Consider the following 19130-nt stretch of genomic DNA (forward strand, 5'->3'; position numbering starts at 1 on the left):
ACACAGCGTAGCTTTAACTTGACTACGATATTTTAAGAACTTTATACGTACATGATCACCGATAGTCAAAACGTCAAAGCTAACATATTTATTTTAGTTTCCATGGTAGAAAGTAGCGCTAGAGTAGAGTGAGCGGCGTGTTCCGATTGGCTGATCACCTCCCCACGCTCCGCCCCTTTTTTCCCCTCGTATACGTCCACGCTACTGGACCGTGCCTGCCGAGGTGGGTTTGAAAAACGTACCGGATTGTAAATAATATGGAGGCACACCTGTGTTTGTATTACTGGCTGCCGTAGATATGTAATGGAATGACTCAACAATTGTACTATAAAAACTAAAAAAACTAAACAAAAAAAACAACCCCTTCCCATGACCTTTGACCCCTCCTCCTCCGAGTACTGTGAATTAACTACATGTGTCATTATTGTGAAGAATAATATTGTATTTATTTATGAGACGGGAGGAGTGTAATTGGGGAGAGATATGAAACTTAATCTAGACGACATAATCCATCTCAGGTTGTAGTGGTAGAATTACTAACACACTAACACTATTGTCCGAGCCTGCAGCTGCTGTCTCTGTAGCCCCCGACAGGAAGTTTCAACTTGTAGCAGCAGAGAAGTAGAGAGATTTGTGGATGTCTTCAAATCAGTTTAACAAAGAGCTTTTTCCTCGGTTTAAATCCACTGGCTGAAAAACAATCATATTAAAAAACAAAAAACAAAACAAAAACAACGCAGATTTTGTAAATGTGCCGTATTTTCACAGTGGATGATTTTGAATGAGCTCCTAACACGTAACACTCGTTTGCTTGTCCAGTTTATTCGAAACAGAACTGCCAAAATTTCATGTTTAATCCCTTAAATGAAATAAAAGGCATAGTTGAATTAAACAAAGCGTCTGTGGTTCATTATGATACATTCCTCTGTGCAGTGTCCAAATCTAAAGTAAACAATGACTCAAATATAAAGCCGGCTGTTAAAAGGTGTGTATCGTGTAAGGTTTCTGGGCGAGGTTCTGCCACGTGTTTGTCGCCATGGAGATGTCACCGCTTTGACCGCTGTTCCACTGTAAAGCTTTAAACTGATCCATCTCCAGCTCAGGTCAATCATTTGTTTTGACCCAGCGACCTGCTGCCAAAAACATGCACGTTATGTTTTATTTTAACACTTTAAAGCTCTCTTAAAGGTTTGAGGTACAAGGTCAGATCTGTGGACAGGCGCTCACAGCAGGAAAGCATGTTTTTATTTATGGATTTTGATTTTGTCAACAATAAAACGGGAGTATAAATATGTTTAAAGGGCCTGTATTACACTATTTTCTGATCTGTTCTAATGTTTCCTCGTCACAAACAGACCTGGAGTTGTGTTTTGTTTCATTCACACATGCTTAACACACAAACGCTGCATTTTTAGGCTGACAAAACACTCCGTTACACCTTGTGATGTCATCATGTGGTAATCCAGGAAGTGCTCAACTGTGTTTTTAAACTCCACACACCTTCACTAGAATCATTTGGATCATTTCAGCTCTGGAATTGCCACTTATCTCTACCTAAAACAAAAGGCAAAAGGAGCTGTTAACTTGAAAAGTATCACTTAATGACATCACAAGGTGGAACAGAGCATTTTGAGCTTTGGAGATGCAGACAAACGTGTGTGAATGAAACAAAACACGCTCCAGGTCTGTTTTTGATGACGTAACAGCATTATAACACGGCTTAAACTTCACAAGAGTCAGTTTTGCAGTAATATCGTGCCTTTAAAGCTGTACCGGAACATGCCAGGCTGTGTGACAACATCTCCATGGAGACGAGCAGCTGGTTGACACGCTGCCAGAATCGTTACATAATTCACATTTAACACACATCTTCTCCTGTGTCATAATTTCCTAAAGTCAAACCAAAACAAAAACGCAAAAATTGACGTTTCAGTTCGGCCTGATGCATATTTGAAGTACAGCAAACGCACGGTGAGAGGACGCATACACATTCACAAAGGTCAAAGGTCGTTTCGATGCAGCAGTTTCAAATCAGAAGAATTACAAGAAATTAACAGCAACAGTTTACCCTGCCCCCCCCCAAAAAAAACTGTATTCTGTGCAATACAAAACACAGATTAAAAATAGTGTCTTAGAACATGTCGCCAAATAATATAGAAATAAATACTCAGATTAGGATATTAAATAGTGTTTGGTAGAGCAGTTTTAGCAAAAAAAAAAACTTGCCCATATACTCATTCTTCACAGGATTCCCTTTCACATTTCACAATAAAACAACACATGGATGAGACAGTTAAGTGTGTACTACGGTTAGACCTGTCACTATAATCACCACATCGACTTAAACTATATTTTTGGGGTTACGTGTACTTTTTCTTTGCGCTACTGGGATATTTTGGTTATGTTTTGGCTGTATGATACGATTTAAAAAGGTAAAAGGTTGAATTAATAACTTGTATGACTCATTACAGATGCAAACTAACGACTACAATGATTTTTTTTAAACAACGTTGTAGATTTATAATAGGTTTTTTGGTCTAAATCAGCTCTTGGTCTACAATTCTATCATATATATTTATTTCAAACTTTAAAATGTGTTAACGTGACAGGTCTAACTACTATTACGAGCCAGCACATGTAGACGCCAGCCATAGAAGCAAACATGACAATGAGAATCCCCTTTAGATAAATATGTAGGACCTTTTCAGATGGGCACATTGAGACATCATATATTGAGTTGCAGCAGCTTTAGGCAAATAGAGTTAAGTATTTGTGATTCAATGTTCAGTGTACAGTATGTGTTTATATTACTACCATAGACTGTATAAAGAAGTGGACGTCACCCACGGCGTTCGGCTCCAGACAAATGAAGCTCATCGAGGCTAGAGCAGTTATAGCGGCGAATTTGGAGCCGAGTTGCATATTTGGAAGTCCCACCGCGAGTATCATAGCAACCAAAGAGCCAATCAGGAGCGAGGCTGTTGAAGTTCACGCCCTTTTCTGCTCACACCAATGCAACGCTGTCAATCAAACCTGTTGCTAACGCTAACAGGAGCGACCTCGGGGAAAGAAGGCGCCTGATTTGTCTGTTTTTAATGTTGATATCTTGATTTACAGACACAATAGTGAAATAAAAACATCAGGACCATGTAGAGTGGGTTTGTCAATGAGTCGATGGAGCCGGAAGTGCGCCCATGCTCACTTCCTGTTTGGAACGCAGCAGCTAGCAGGTTAGCTACGTCCATTTACATATACAGTCTATGATTACTACATAAAATTAGGGACGTGTAACCTTCCCTTGTAACCTTAACCGATGTATAGAAAGCAAAAAGACACACACCCGACAATGCAAACAGCAATAATACAAGCTGACCACACGCTCCAAAGTAAACACTGTAGTCTCCACGTAAAAACCCTGTGTGCATCTGACTTAGCATCTTGTAGTGTGGCGTTAACAGTCATGTGCAGATAAGACGGGTTTGGGGGTTTTACAATTTAGCTTTTGCAGTGAATCAGTAGAAATGGAGAAGGAGCATTTAAGCGTTAAGTAGCTCGTCTGCAGAGCGTCCGATCGCGTCCGGGTTGGAAAGCGGGTCCAAATCTGCAAACAAGTTGAACCAAGCCGACATATCTTTGGATGATCCCGGGGCACCTGCAAAAAAAGTGGCGTTTTAGCTCGTGTAGAGATCCAAGTGTGGGGTAAGTGTTAGATATATTACTGAGTTTACCCGTCTTGGCTGCGCTCTGTGGGGGCTGCGCTGACTGGCTCTGGCCTGTAGGGGGCTGCATTGGTGGGGTTTGGAACATAGGAGGGGTCGCCCAGCCTTTAAAATAAACAAAAACAAACAAAAAACATTGAATAGTTGAATAAGCAAATAACTACTACACTTTAAAATTACATTAGAATGACAAATCAGCTATGTGAAGTTTTCTGATAAAAAAAAAAAAAAAAAGATGTAAATGATGTAAAATTATTAGGACCGTTGCCATGGCAATTAACAAATCGAAACAAAATCGCTCAAAATGGCGTCTATAACTGGACAGAGTTATATTAGACTGAAACCCACGATTATACACGACCAGTCAAAAGTGTGGACCTACCCTCTTGTTCAGTGTTTTATTTTTTATACTTTTTTACATTTTATATACACACAAGACATCAAATATTTATTATATTTTGTTTTTTGTATTTTTTTTAATTTTATTTAAATCCAACTAGCCCTTGTTTCTTTTGTCGAAAAATATTTAGTAGAGCTATTTAACTTTTTTCATTGCTACATAATTCCATATATCTTACTTCATATATTTGATGTCTTCTGTTTTTATATAAAATGTAGAAAGTCGTAAAAATAAAGAAAAAAAAACACTGAATGAGAGGGTGTGTCGTGTGTCCAGACTTCTGACAGGCCGTGTATCTCCACAAATGGCACAAACAGCAGCACGATGCAGCTCCAGGTGAGATCTACCACACTCCACCAGCAGAGGGCAGCCTAACGAACCTGTGGAGCTGAGACTGTGGTCGAGCAGGTGCGAGGGCAGAAAGCCTGTGGGGCTGGGGGGGTTGGAGGGGGGTCGGGCTGTCGCTGCGGAGACCCCCCCGCTGTTAGCCGATACCGCTGCTCCAGACGGGACAGTTGAAGGTGTGCTGGGACTGTCCAGAATGCCGAAAGCGTCCTGCCACTCTTTGGAGAACTCGTCCGAGGAGCCGGGTCCCGGGCTGAGGAGGTCTTTGAGGAACGCCATGTCTCCTTTGTCGCTGTCCTCCTCATCTCGTCTCAGGCCTAAAGCAAAATCACAGTTATAATCGATACAACGAAAGAGGAACGACCCAATCCGTATCACATTTTAGAGAGAAGGAACAGAGCAGAAATATAAAGTTGTGCCAGTAAAATGATACTAGATCCTTGTTGTTGCTGGTTTCAGATGACATCACAACTTTCTACAGGCCAGTACCATTTTGTTATAATGCAAATAAACGTTATACTGTGAAAATACAGATTCAAGTTCAAGGGTCTAGTCTAGGGAAGCACCGATACAGCTTTTTCAGTTTTGATGCCGTTTCGATTCCGTAGCTTTAAGAGTCTGCAGAAAAACAGCATTTAATTCCCTTAAACTAAAGTAAAATGAGACAAAACTGTAACTGGAGAACAACTTTGGACATATAAATTGACATATTAAGACCATTTACAGGTCATATTTGGCCCAGAAAGTTTCATAATGTTTGAACTTTTATTTATACAACCAGGATATCAACTGAACCAATATTTGGAAGTTAATTTCTGATGTCAGTGAAGAATTAGCGCATCCCGAGTCCAGTCATAAATAGAAATGATCAGGTTCAACATTTGGGAAAACATATACTGGAGATTTCATGGCAAAGTACAATTTAGGAAACAGGAAAAGGACAATCTGGTTCTTGCCTCAGAGAGAGTGACGTCATCACATTCTGTAAACTGAACAATTGATTTCAGAGATCAATACTTCGAACCCAGTCACCCAGATGTCACAGCCTTAAAGTTAATAAACAAAAGATGAATGAGGGAAAAAAGCAGGGTCCATCCCACAAGAAGCTTTGTTAAAAGTGGTAAAAAGCCAGTAATGGAAGAAGAACTCCATTTTGTTAAAGTACAGATACTGGAGCAAAATATATTGAGCAGATTTACCACATGAAAAATCTACAAGTAAAAGTATTAAAGTACCGTTTTAAAAATATACTTAAAGAGCAAAAAGTAAATGTATTTGGCAGTGATCAAATGTAGTGACTTTGATAAAGATTTGAGCTGAATTTTCTTTAACAGAAACAACTGAATTAATCGTTTTTTCTAGCTGTTTTTATTTGTGCATTTTTGTTTTACTCAAATTATGAACGTGTGAAAAATAAACCCTCAGCCTTTTCAGCAGCTCTTAAACTATAATAAAAAATACTTTTACTTTTCAATCCAGTTCAAAAATGTAGTGGAGTAGAAAGTACAGATACTGCTCTAAAATGTAGATGTAAAATCCACTTTAAAATTAACTTAAGTACAAATTTGAAGTACCTTTACTTTACTTAAGCACAGTACTTTACAACTTTTACTTTGTTACGTTCCACCACAGATAAAAACAGCGTGGTTAGTGCAGTGTGCCCAAAAAGAGGTTAGAAAAGCCGCACACAGATATTTTTTGTTTAAGTTTTACCGATGACGTGCTGTTGTGTTTGCCTGGACTGGGAGCCCCATAACAGATGTGGGAGTCCAGGCTGGGGAGGGGCAGGAAAAATGTGGTGGTTTACAGGACCGGGGAGCAGAGGAGGAGGTGCAGCGTCACAGGCCATAAGCATAAGGTCGCCGTCGCCTCCGTTTGCTGATAGACTGTTAAAACTTTGTGGAGGTGGAGTGAAGGGATGGAGCGATTCTGGAGCTAAAATGTCAAAAATCAACATCCTAAAATATTCATCAGAAGAAACAACTGTATCGACTTACCAATGTCACTGAGCTGGTTTAGGCCGTCAATGCTGGGAGTGCGGTCTGCGAAAGAGAAAACGCACTTTTGTTTTCTTTCAAAGCTGGATTCACACTCTGTTTAGTCCAGATGCATGTAGACCTGTTTGGTCCTGTGCTAGTCCTGGTTTAGTCCTGGTCTAGTCCCAGTTTTGATTGGATATGTGTGCGCAACATCCTGTCTGTTCACACTTGGTTTAGTCCTGATGTATGTAGACTTGTTTAGGCCTGCGACAGACCTGGGATAGACCTGGGATAGACCTGGGATAGACCTGGGATAGACCTGCGATAGACATGCGATAGACATGCGATAGACATGCGATAGACATGCGATAGACATGCGATAGTTCCCTATTTTGTCCCCTATTTAGACTGGGTATGTGTACAACAGCCTATCTGTTCACACTTGGTTTAGTCCTGATGTAGGTAGATTTGTTTAGTCCTGCGACAGTCCTGCGACAGTCCTGCGACAGTCCTGCGACAGTCCTGCGACAGTCCTGCGACAGTCCTGCAACAGTCCTGCAACAGTCCTGCAACAGTCCCTCGTTTAGTCCTCCTTTTAGACTGCGTATGTGTACAACAGCCTACATCTGTTCACACTTGGTTTAGTCCTGATGTAGGTAGAGTTGTTTAGTCCTGCAATAGTCCTGCAATAGTCCTGCAACAGACCTGCGACAGTCGTGTGGCAGTCCCCCATTTAATCCCTCATTTAGTCCTCCGTTCAGTCCGGGTATATGTTCAACAGCCTACATCTGTTATATCGTTACTCATTACCAGCGTACGTACCTGCTTCTGAGCCACTTCCTGGTTCCTTGTTGTCATCCAAAGACACCAAGCTACAGCAGAGGTAAACAATGTTACGCTATTTTACAGAATAAGAGAATACATTTTTATTATTCACCTGTCAATTCCTAAATAAAACTCGGAGCTAGTGAAGAGAGCTAGCGACGAGAGCTAGCAACGAGACTACGCTACGACCTCTGACTGCTCTAGAACTTACTTGTAGCTGAACACAGGCACACACTGGGCCTCGTGTCTGATTTGAACATGGCTGAAGTAATCGAGAGGAATATAACAGTACAGTAGAGAAAGGTGTTGAAATAGCACAGAGCTTATACACATGCAGATTACTTTAGAGCGTGGTTTTAGTTTTACCTGTCTGTGTTTCTTTGTAAGGCCTCCTCCTTCTTATCCTCTTCACTTTCTGATATCAGGTCTAAAGGGTCTCTCAGATCCTAAACAGAAAAAAAATGTTTGATGACATCAGTGTTGCCAGGTACACAGTTTTCTAGAGGAATTGGGCGGGTTTTTAAGAGTCGTCGCAGGTGAAAAATATTGTCCACAGGTTTGGTATTTGGCATTTTCCTTGTGATGATTTCCATTTCCATGTTATGATTTTAGAATAAAAATAAGTCCTGAATTTGGGTGTGTTTGGGGCAGTTTTTCAGACAGTTTTTCAGGCAGTTTTTTGTGGATTATATCACAGAAACCTGGTAACCCTGGCTTACATTACTAGTCAAAAGTTTGGACATACTTTTTCATATAAGTTTCCGTGATTATACACAGTAGATTCTCACTGAAGGCATCAAAACTATGACTGGACACATATGGAATGTAACAAGCAAAGAAGAAACTCAAAATAATTAATAAAATAGAAAAACAGCCACCCTTTGCTTTGACCCTAGTTTGCACATTTGGCATTTCTTCACTCTGTTATGGCAAAGCTGTGAAGTGAAAACTATATCAGGAGACTTTATCAAGAAGCTCATTGAGAGAAGGTCAAGGGTTTGCAGAGCTGTCAACAAAGTAAAGGGTAGTGTCGACTGGTAGTGTATATTCCTGTTTTTTATGTGTTTACTTTTCATATCACACGAGTAGCGACTTTACCTTGAGCGTCGTGAACTGGTAAGTTACATGGCCTTTGAACGCCTCATGGATCTTTGACATGGAGTGAGCCGTCCTCTCCCAGAACTGGAGCAGAGTGGTCTGTCAAACAAGATAACGTTATTTAATTTCACTGTTTGCGTTTGTGTATATTTAAAATTCCCAAATGTAAAATACCTGATATGTGCAAAGTGAGTGAGACAGCATGTTACAGCGGCTGGCTCCGAGCATGTCCACTTTCTGACAAACATCGTTCTTCAGCTTTTCAAATTGGGTTTTCGTTCCTCTGACTTGGGATTGAACCTAGATATAAGAAACATGACGTTAAAGGTGCACTACGTAACCTTTAACGATCCACAATCTGGCTATTTCCATGCAGATGTTAATGCTTTGCCTGGAATTCATGTTTATTTATGTTAGATTACTAGATTTGCTTAGTATAGTTGAAATAAAATAGTGTCTTTGTACTTTGCGAAACTTTTCCATCTGTTTGTACGTGTCCGGGTCCAGCTCTTGTGAAACGTCCTTCATCCACAGCAGCGCTCCTCTGTATTCCGTACGGGCTCGTTCCATCCGAGTGACCGTCAGAAGAGTGTCCTGAATGGCTCGCCTCCTAAACGTCTCCACTTCCTGGTGCAAACGGTGCAGCGGTGCACACAGGGCCATCCTAAAGAAGAAGATGTGAACAGAACTTAGACCTAGATCAGCTTTATCGGTCCTTGTGGGTATTACTTGAGAAATTGCAATAGAAAACATACACTACCCGTTAAAAGTTTGGACACGCCTTCTCATTCAGTGTTTTTTTTCCCCTCTTTATTTTTAGTCCTGGTCCTAGCCCTAGCCCTGGTCGCCGTTTAGTCGCCGTTTAGTCGCCGTTTAGTCGCCGTTTAGTCGCCGTTTAGTCGCCGTTTAGTCGCCGTTTAGTCGCCGTTTAGTCGCCGTTTAGTCGCCGTTTAGTCGCCGTTTAGTCGCCGTTCAGTCGCCGTTCAGTCGCCGTTCAGTCGCCGTTCAGTCGCCGTTCAGTCGCCGTTCAGTCGCCGTTCAGTCGCCGTTCAGTCGCCGTTCAGTCGCCGTTCAGTCGCCGTTCAGTCGCCGTTCAGTCCACGTTCAGTCCACGTTCAGTCCACGTTCAGTCCACGTTCAGTCCACGTTCAGTCCACGTTCAGTCCACGTTCAGTCCACGTTCAGTCCACGTTCAGTCCACGTTCAGTCCACGTTCAGTCCACGTTCAGTCCACGTTCAGTCCACGTTCAGTCCACGTTTAGTCCCCTGACATCACAAGGTTGAACAGAGCATTTTGTGCTTTGGAGATGTGGACGGACTAATAATAAAGGATTTTTCAAACGTGTGAATTCAACAAAACACAACTGCAGGTCTGTTTTTGAGGAGGTAGCAGCATTATAACGTGGCTTAAAGCTCACAAGAATCCAGTTTGCATAAAACAGGACCTTAAATTTTAGATTCATATCCTCAAAGTAGCCACCCTTTGCTTCACTGAAAAATATTTACTAGTGATATTTAACATTTTTTCTTTACTACATAAAAAAATATGAATGAGACAGTGCTTCCAAACTTCTGACTGGTAGCATATATGGAATCTGATGTTTTGCTGACCTTTGCTTGGCCGAGGTGCACAAGGCTTTACTGGTGGCGTTCATCATGTTGCCAGCTTTAGTTTTATCATGTTCGCCCTGGAAATGCAGAAACAGCCCGAGCTCATTTTCCTCTTGGGATAACCCTGGAGACAAATGCACATATTTAGACACAAATTAGACACAAACTTTACTATTTTTAAGGAAAACTTTGGGAGCGAGCTCACTTGTGATTCTTTGCTGATACCTCTCGATCACCTTCAGCAGCTCTGTGCATGTGGACTGAACCGAGCGGAAGAACTGCAAAAAAACAAAACAAAATTAATGTTTTTAATTAGCAACCACAAACAAAACACAGTGTAAATAGACAATAAGATGAATTATTTATATCAACTTTAATGTGGTTTTGCTCTTAAAAAGCCCACTGTGTAACTCCTCTGTGCAATCCCTCAGTCGTCCAGATGTGATCCATAGCAAAAGAAAAATATAAAATCTCTGACTGGACAAAACGTTGTAGGAGTGAAGACTTTTGACTGCTTATTCAGTTCTGGTCAGATTACTGCTGGACACTGCCTTATATCGATCTGAAGAGAGGAGCTAACGACACTGAAACTCAAAACACCTATTGTTTACAGTTTCCGTTTGTAGGCTGGGTCTATTGTACTACCCCTCCTCCCTTCAGATCGATGTAAGGCAGTGTCCGCCAATAATCTGACCAGAACTGAAGAAGCAGACAAAAGTCTTCACTCCTACAACGTTTTGTTCAGTTGACAGATTTTATATTTTTATTTTCCTGCTGGAGAGTTCGCCACCTGCTTCTTACTTATGTTATGTGTCTTGTATCTATTTAATTATGGGTCTATTTTAAGGATGCACCGATCCAGATGTTTCTCAGTTTCTCTGCACTGGTATCGATTGAAATCAGGTCTTGGCAGATACTTGGCTTGGGGTGACCCTGCTCCTGGTGCAGATGGTTCCGTTGGTGGCACTTTCTCATCTGGTTCATCTTTATCCAGCCTATTGCACTTAAACATATTAAAGGTATTTTAACATGTGTTGGGGTGGTGGGTGGGAGTGTGTGTTGAGGTGGGGGGTTGTCTGGTTATGTTTATTGATGTGTTGGGGTTGGGTTGTTTGGCTGTGGGGTGGTTGGGTGGGTTTGGTGGGTGGGACTGTTTTTAATGCACTGTAAAGCACTTTGTGTTACATTTTTTGTATGAAAAGTTTGTTGTTGTCGTTGAACAGCTTCGTAAAAATATTATGAAGGCGTTTTGGGTCAACATTGTCCAGTAAATTGTCTTATCACACCAATTTATGGGCCAAAATGTGATATCGGCTGAACCATTATCGTGGGGCCGATATCTGATAACAGCAGTGTTGGGGATAACGGTATTAAGTACAATGGCGTAACAAGTAGTCTAACTAATGAGTCTTTCCTCTGCTGTAACACCGTTACATAGTTACGGCCAGTGTAACAGGGGCCCAAAAAAAAAAAAAAAACTAGAAAATGCACTCCTGCTGTGCGGATGCCTATTTACAGATCTGACCAATAACAGTAACATTTTATGCCATACTGTGGATCATTCCAAAGCAATACCAATATCAAAAAGAAAATAAACATGACTATTTGTCTTTAGTTTTGACATCTGCGACGAGGCTAAACGCAAAACCAATACAGTCTAAAAACACTGGGTGGTGGCAGCTTTAGCATGTTACTTATTAACATTAGAATAAACAGCTTGAGCCTGGAGTGTATTTTTCCTTCAGTAACAGAGCAGCACCTGTCAGACTCAGGCTATTGCTGCTTTGATAGATCTGTACCAATGTCCCGGTCAGTCTGGACATGGTTTTTAATGCGCTCTAATGAAGCGAGCGACCTCATCCAATTCATATAAATCACACGATCTCTGACTCGGCGATATGTCAGTAGAAACAGCGGCCAGCAGCGATAAACATTAAAATCAGTGCATAAGTGAAGAAAACAAGACTCTTTTGTGCAAATACAGACTCAGAGGTGAACTTTAACAGCCACATCAACTCAATCTGCAGCTTTTTACCATATAAATATGTAGCAAAAATCAAAGGTAAACTGTAAAAACCAGATTGGAGACACTTAGCCATGCATTTGTCTCCAGTAGGTTAAACGTCAGTAACGTCCTGCTCACTGACCTCTCCAAACGACCCTTAAGACAGAACAGGACATCCAGAACACTGCTGCTCAGGTCCTGACTAGAACCAGGAAGTACTTCACACATGTGTCCTGTGCTCAGGTCTCAAAGAATAGACTTTAAAGCGGCTCTGCTTGTGAACAAGTCTCTCCATGGACCAGCACCAAAGAACATCTCCCAAATGATCCACATGAACCATCTCACACTCTGAGGACTAAACCAGGACGAAACCGGGACGAAACCAGGATGAAACCGGGACAAAACCGGGATAAAAACGGGACAGAAACGGGACAAAAACAAAACGAAAACGGGATGAAAACAGAATGAAAACGCGACCAAAGCAGGACAAAACATGGGGAAATCAGCATTTCAGTTTCAGTTTTCTGCAGCTAAAACCTAGAACAGTCTTCCTGAAGATGTGAGACAAACCTCGACTTTGACAATGTTTAAATCCAGGCTCCAAATGGTTCTGTTTAGCTGTGCACATGATGGAAAGGTTTTTGTTCTGCACTTGTCTCTTTTAATGTTCATTTTATGATGATTATTTATGTTTTCATTTGTTGTATTGTGATTTTAATGTCTTTCCTATCGTGTAAAGCACTTTGAATTACTTTGTGTATGAATTGTGCTATACAAATAAACATGCCTTGCCAAAATGTTTACAGCTGGTATGATTGGTTTAATAGCACACATAAAAGTCACAAAGAAAGCTCATATAACAGTCAGGGGCAACTCTGTAATCAAACTGAGAAGATAATCTAATTATCAATGAGGCGGCTCTGCAAAAGAACCAAATTTAATAAACAAAGTTAGCGAACAGTGCCCCAAACTCAAAAGGAAAATTATGGAGATCCACCGTGATATAGATCTGCTTTGTATTCCTGAATAAATGCCGAATCCATACATTATCATTTCATAGCACCTTTTACAGTCAAATGGTGTGTTTAAGGAACCAAGGAGAGGGGCTGGGACAGAAAAATCTTGTTCCTAAGTCAACAATGAGCTCCCAGTAACAGTGAAATACTACCACCTCCCACTCTCACGGGACGCCCTGTTACTTCTAAAGGCCAGGCCAATCAAACAGCTCTTTGCTTGTTTGCTGGGAATCAACACGACAGACAAGAGACACACTGTACCTTTTTGAACAAGACTAGACAAGTGTGAGCCCCTCGTACTCCCCTCTAAAAGGTGATTATAGAATAGTTACAGGTACAAATGATACTTTTTGCTTCTTATCATAAACATGTACAGGGACTGCTTTAAGATAAGGGGCAAACCATTTGACTTTTACTTGTATTTTTACTCCAAATATTGTGTTTAATGAAACGATACAGCTGCGGATTGCCTTTGCCAACTATTTACTTACAGCTAGTAATAAAAACATTCATATAAAGCTGGAAATAAAACAGATGTTCATATAACGCTAGTAATAAAAACATGTTCATATCGCAGAATTTTACCTCAAGTTTTGCATCCAGGTCTGCGTCTGACGCCACCACATACTCGTCCTCTTTCTTTCCCGTGGCTTTAATCAGCACCTGTTTCGTTTTCCAAAATTTCTTCTGCATTCGAGCCATGACAGAGCTGTCGTCCAGCATGTCTCCCATAAACCTGCCCAAAAAAACACAACAGTACAGCATCACTCCATCGCAAATCAGAAATTATTTTGGGCCAGTTTCAATATATACATACCCATCCATTGTTCTTGGGAGATGTTATGATATTTCTGCAAAACACAAGTAAAAAATGAATAAACACAGACAATATACAAGATCTCGCAACACTGGCAGGATCTTCCAAAGCGTAAAAACAGCGGTTGTTAGAGGGTCAAATGTCATCGTGTAGAACAAAATTACATTTTTACACTGAAAGGTTGCTTGTGTAACTTGTAATTTCTTATTGTGTGTGTAGAAAGTGTGTTGTCCCGGATAAGCGGAGGAAAATGGGTGGATGGATGGAGAGAGTGTGTTGTGTGCATAGTGTTATATTAGTTTTTGTGCGGTTTTTGCTTTTCCTTGTCCTACATCAACTTTCCAAGAGTATGAAGATGCAAATCACCCATCTTTGGCTATAATCTTTGCATATTTACAGTTTTAATATGTGCTATCCTTTTACAAATAAAGAAATAAGAGATACTTTCCTTGGTAAACAAAGTAAGTGTCCCTTTAAGTTGTTTACTGGTGAGGAATGCACATCCAAAATGATTTTACACTGTAATTTCAAGCATTTTTCTATAACATGCAAAGGCCCAACTTAGACAGCCGCTGGTTAGTTATAATTAAAATATAACTGCTTATCTTGAGTCACCAGGAGAACACTTTGGAGCTAATCTAAAGCTAATCTAATGCTGTTAAAGCAAGAGTCAGACACCTGCTCTGAGGACACAGCTCTGGAGTCAGCTGGAACAGGTGCAAGAAAAATACACCAAAAAAAGCTAAACAAAGGTATCAAAACGGATGGAAAGGTAAAGGTTATTTGGTACAAGGTTAAATATTTGGAAAAAGATGTAAAAATAAAAAGGAACATGTAAACATCGGGTGAAAAAAGGGAGTAAATGTGCTAGCAGGAGAGTAGCACGTAGCTAGTCTTGCGTGACAGTTAGGACGTCGCGTCTCGTGCCCCGTCACGTTTAAAGTGAGACGTTGGGCGGTTAAACGGGCGCATTTCTGTCATAAATGTAGGGTTTTGTGAGGAGAATTCAGTCTCTACCTCGTCTTTATCGCGTCCAGCTGTCAGAGCATCTACGCGGTTAGCTTCCTCTGCCCACAGTCATCATCTTCTGACTCAGAGAAACAGGATATGCAAAAGAGCAGGTGCGTGGGAGCGGCGCTGGGGGGCGCTCCAGAGCATCACTGCGCAAAGATCGTCTATGAAAACAGACAGTGATGTTTGTGCTCGTTTAAAGTGTATATTACATTACACAAAATGGACTCTTGTGAGGTTTAAGTCGTGTTATAATGCTGTTACCTCCTCAAAGACAGACCTGGAGTTGTGTTTTGTTTTGTTTTGTTTCATTCACACATGTTTGAGTAACACTACATCTACTTCTTCATAGCTCAAAATGCTCTGTTCCACGTTGTGATGTCATGAAGTGGTAGTTTTCAAGTTAACAGCTTCTTTTACCTTTATTTCAGTAGAGATTGTCAATTCCAGAGCTGAAGTCGACCAAATGATTCTAGTGAAGGTGTATGGAGTTTAAAAAAGACACAGTGGAGCACTTCCTGTATTACCACTCAATGACATCACAAGGTGGAACAGAGTGTTTTCTGTTTCAGAGAAGATTTCAGCCTAAATATGCAGGGTTTGTGTGTTAAATGTGTGAATGAGACAAAAAACAACTCGGAAAACATTATACTGGACCTTTAACGATCACGTTTCATCTTCTGCTTTGAACATTTTGAATTTAAACTATTCTACTCTCCGAAACTGCTTAAATCTGTTTGTGCCAAGAAAATGTCAATGTTCACAATGTGACCCAAGTCCTTTTATTTCAAATTATCTTTCTTCTTTTTTAAGTCTTACAAAATGCTGTAGTTCCTGTACTATTTAATGTGTTATGTCACGTTATAATCCCTCTGCAAGACATTGTAATGAAAGTATTTATTATGTAAAAAAAAAAAAAAAAAAACAATAAAAATAAAAACTGATTTCACATTTTGTCCATTTTACTCATGATTTTAATATAATTTACTTAACCAAATTCTAAGTGTAGAGTGGTTTGATGCAATATTTTGTTACTTTAATACATAAAAAAGCAAAATTTCAATCTCCAATTCAATTTTTACACTTGAATACAGTTTAAGTAGCAGAACTGAAATGCAGAGTGAGGCCTCATCTTTCGCCTTTGAGTTAAACTGAACCCGTTTAAAGAGGAAAGGGTAGATTAGCACACAGATGACAGATTCCTATTTAAACACTTGAGGAAATATGTGGGCATTGTTAAGAAGAAAACCACAAGGAATTTTTTATATGTGACGCATCAGTCGTATTTTACACTTGGACAAACTTAAAGCGCCGTATTACGCTGTTTTCTGATATATATTATAATGTTTGCTCATCACAAAAAGACTTGGAGTTGTGTTTTGTCTCATTCACACGTTTAACACACAAACCCCGCATAGTTAAGCCGAGTTCTTCTCTCAAACTGAAAACACACTGTTCCACCTTGTGATGTCATTATGTGGTAATACAGGAAATGTTTTTAAACTTCACACACCTTCACTAGAATCATTTGGATAATAATCTCAGCCCTGGAATTGCCAATCTCTACTGAACTGAAGGTAAAAAGGAGCTGAACTGCCACTTTATGACATCACAAGGTGGAACAGAGCGTTTTGAGCTTTGGAGATGTAGACAGACACAACAAAAACGCAACTCCAGGTATGTTTTCGAGAAGCTGACAGCATTATAACATGACTTAAACCTTATAAGAGTCAATTTTGTGTAATATAGGACCTTTAATTGATGCACAAGTGAAATTACTTTTATATAATCCATCTGCATCTGAAGTGTTACTCTCAGTTTATTTTAAGAAAGACAAAATGTGCACAGTTTTCCAGCAAATACATTTACTTTAGTTTCGTGGCTCACGTAAAACACGAACATCTCTGAAGGAAAGGACCTGTACCTGCCACACTATGATACATTATATATTAACAATGATGACTGTGATTAGATGTAATTGCAGCTCGTCTACGCCCCGGCATCAGTCTGACAGGGAGAGTATCTGTAGGAGTACAACTTGTTATCTGCACCTCCGCTCAACATAAGCTGCAACAGAAATAGAAAAAATAACAGCGTTGATTAGAAGCGCGTTTTAAACTTGATATGATTAGGTTTGATTTGGTTTCGTACCCCGTTTTCTGTCCAATCAACGCAGAAGACTTTGTCCCCGTGTGCGGCCAGGTCGTACAGAGGAGCTTTACAACTGAAACATACACACAAACTCGGATTAAAATACAAAAAAACAACAAAAAACACTGAATAAGAGGGTGTGGCCAAACGTTGTTGGACATGGAATTATGTAGTAAAGAAAAAACCTTAAATAACGCTACAAATTCTTTTTTTTAATATACATTTTGACTGGTAGTGTACGTTTAAACACTACTAGTCTAAAGTTTGGACACACCCTCTCATTCAGTGTTTTTTCTTTATTTTTACCACTTTCTACACGTTAAATACACACAGAAGACATCAAGTATATAAAGTAAGATATATGGAATTATGTAGTAAAAAAAAAAAGTGAAATAACTACTAAATATTTTTCAACAAAGCAAAGGATTTGAACATAAAAAAAACATTTAGTAGAGTTGTTGAACGTTTTTTTCTTTGCTACATAATCCCATAATATATCTTACTTCATATATTTGAGGTCTTCTGTGTTTATATAAAATGTAGAAAGTAGTAAAAGTAATAAGTAGTAATGGCTGATGCTGATTGTGTAAAATCCAGAGCAACTTATGGTCGAGTTTGATCATTTTCCCCATTAATTGTATGTTTTGAAATAACAACTAATATAAATGTTGTCTATTCTTTTTACTGCTCTGCCTAATTAAACTACAAATTATTTTCAGACATCCACAACTCTGTTTTTACTACCAGTCCGTAATGGAGCTGTGTCATATTTTTGTGAGTTCCATCATCGCACTAAAGAGTTAAAATCCAAACCAATTATCGGCCTCGGCAGGAGATTTAAAGATCTATTGTGCTTGTGTCGCTCTACAGTTATAATCTCTGACACCTGTGGATCATTATGCTGTAATTTGCACATTTTGAATCAATAATATTCATCTAAAATGGCTTAATAAAACAAACAAGTCTGCTGATTTCCATGTTAGACCAATAGGAGCTGACGTCGCCGTAAACGTCATCACAACAAAGAGCCGTGTAGCTGTCGGCGCCCCCTGTGGGCACCTGCACATCACGCTAACGAGCAAAGGATTTTTCTTCACTTGTATCAAAATGACTATGTGACGCTGCCGAATCCTACGAGTATCACCGATTGAGAAAATAAAATTGAAGAACGAAGTGCGTACGGCGTGTACTAGTGGAGGTGAAAATGGGGATTAATCAGCAATATCGCGTTTTGAAAATAAGCGATTAAAGATGACTCAAACATGCATGAATCACTCCAACTTCAAGAGGGTAAAAGGAAGGAGAGGCAAATGACTACGACATGATTAAAAGCTCCGAAAAGTCGATTTTGCAGAATAGGTCAGCTTTAAGGGCAATAGCTGATAAACAAAAAGTGCAAATGTCGGCCCAATACCTCAGTGAATCGATATATTTGTGTGTCTCTGGATGGTGTGTCCAAACGTTTGACTGTACTTTTAATACAGCAAATCATTTTAGTCATTGATTTGGTGAGGTACTTTAATGGATTCTTTATAATGGCGAGGGTGGACCCAGAGGAAATAAACATCTTCAGAATGGCCTCGTTGACATACCTTCTGGTGTCCCACAGTTTCACCACGTTGTCAAGGGAACCGGAGACCAGCTGGTGCTCGTTTGACGGAGCCCACTTTACAGCAGTGACCCAGCCAGTGTGGGAGGTCAGATTGAGCAGTACGAGGGCTCCGTCTGCAGGGGAAGGAAGGAAACGCTCAGAAAACATGGGAAGGAAAGGGGATTGTACATTTATTTAAGACAGAGAAATGTTTAGCCAGGTTTGTGGGTTGTTAATGTTCAATCTTCAAACTTTCCCCTTCAGAACGTACAGATTCAATGTAGTTATAGATATTTGGGAACGATTTTTGCTGCAAATCGCCCCAGAATACACACTTATACAAATCTAGTGAGTGCCTGTGTGTTTATTGGGATACAAAATTTGTTTCTATACACCAATAAATAACAGAACAGAAATCGTTGAAGGACTTTTCTTTCTGTACTGGATTATGGAGATATAATCTACATGCAGACTTCAGTCTCCACTTTAAACCTTTAGCTCCACTCTTTCATGCAGCCCTTCATTTTATAACAAGAGATGAGATTAAACCCATCACTGTTCA

At 40.0% G+C, this 19130-nt stretch overlaps 2 protein-coding genes across 4 annotated transcripts in view; both read right to left on the reverse strand.

The window, feature by feature from the left end:
• Positions 1-805: 805 nt before the first annotated feature.
• On the reverse strand, positions 806-14946 carry ical1 (islet cell autoantigen 1-like). Of its 3 annotated transcripts, none has more exons than XM_033981022.2 (15): positions 14833-14946; positions 13816-13849; positions 13584-13734; positions 10183-10255; positions 9978-10101; positions 8832-9030; positions 8541-8666; positions 8367-8465; positions 7635-7714; positions 7266-7315; positions 6462-6506; positions 6178-6399; positions 4500-4781; positions 3729-3824; positions 806-3652 (listed from the first exon to the last, which is right to left on the reverse strand). In XM_033981022.2, exons 2-15 carry the CDS (start codon positions 13821-13823, stop codon positions 3537-3539), a joined length of 1671 nt encoding a protein of 556 aa, XP_033836913.1. In that variant the 5' UTR covers positions 13824-13849; positions 14833-14946; the 3' UTR covers positions 806-3536. The 3 variants fall into 3 exon arrangements, with proteins under 3 accessions (XP_033836913.1, XP_055082312.1, XP_055082315.1); XM_055226337.1 differs by having other exon boundaries at positions 6178-6393; positions 14833-14892; XM_055226340.1 differs by lacking the exon at positions 6178-6399 and having other exon boundaries at positions 14833-14909.
• Positions 14947-15773: 827 nt separating this feature from the next.
• Positions 15774-19130, reverse strand: part of wdr12 (WD repeat domain 12) — a 7233-nt gene continuing 3876 nt past the window's right edge. The window contains exons 11-13 of the mRNA XM_033980713.2: positions 18570-18702; positions 16978-17050; positions 15774-16893 (exon numbers count right to left, since the gene is read on the reverse strand). Coding sequence (XP_033836604.1) covers positions 16816-16893; positions 16978-17050; positions 18570-18702 — 284 coding nt within the window. The 3' untranslated portion in view covers positions 15774-16815. The remainder of the gene's footprint in view (positions 16894-16977; positions 17051-18569; positions 18703-19130) is intronic.

Source organism: Periophthalmus magnuspinnatus, chromosome 2, assembly GCF_009829125.3.
Source record: "Periophthalmus magnuspinnatus isolate fPerMag1 chromosome 2, fPerMag1.2.pri, whole genome shotgun sequence".
Lineage (NCBI taxonomy): Eukaryota > Metazoa > Chordata > Actinopteri > Gobiiformes > Gobiidae > Periophthalmus > Periophthalmus magnuspinnatus.

Bases quoted from the DNA above. Each gene is read 5' to 3' on its own strand.
- ical1 (XM_033981022.2), bottom strand. The intron at 8,667-8,831 runs GTACAAAGACAC...TCTTATATCTAG, and splicing joins AGATGGAAAAGTTTCGCAAA to GTTCAATCCCAAGTCAGAGG. The intron at 7,715-8,366 runs GTAAAGTCGCTA...TTTTCTGTTTAG, and splicing joins ACCAGTTCACGACGCTCAAG to GATCTGAGAGACCCTTTAGA.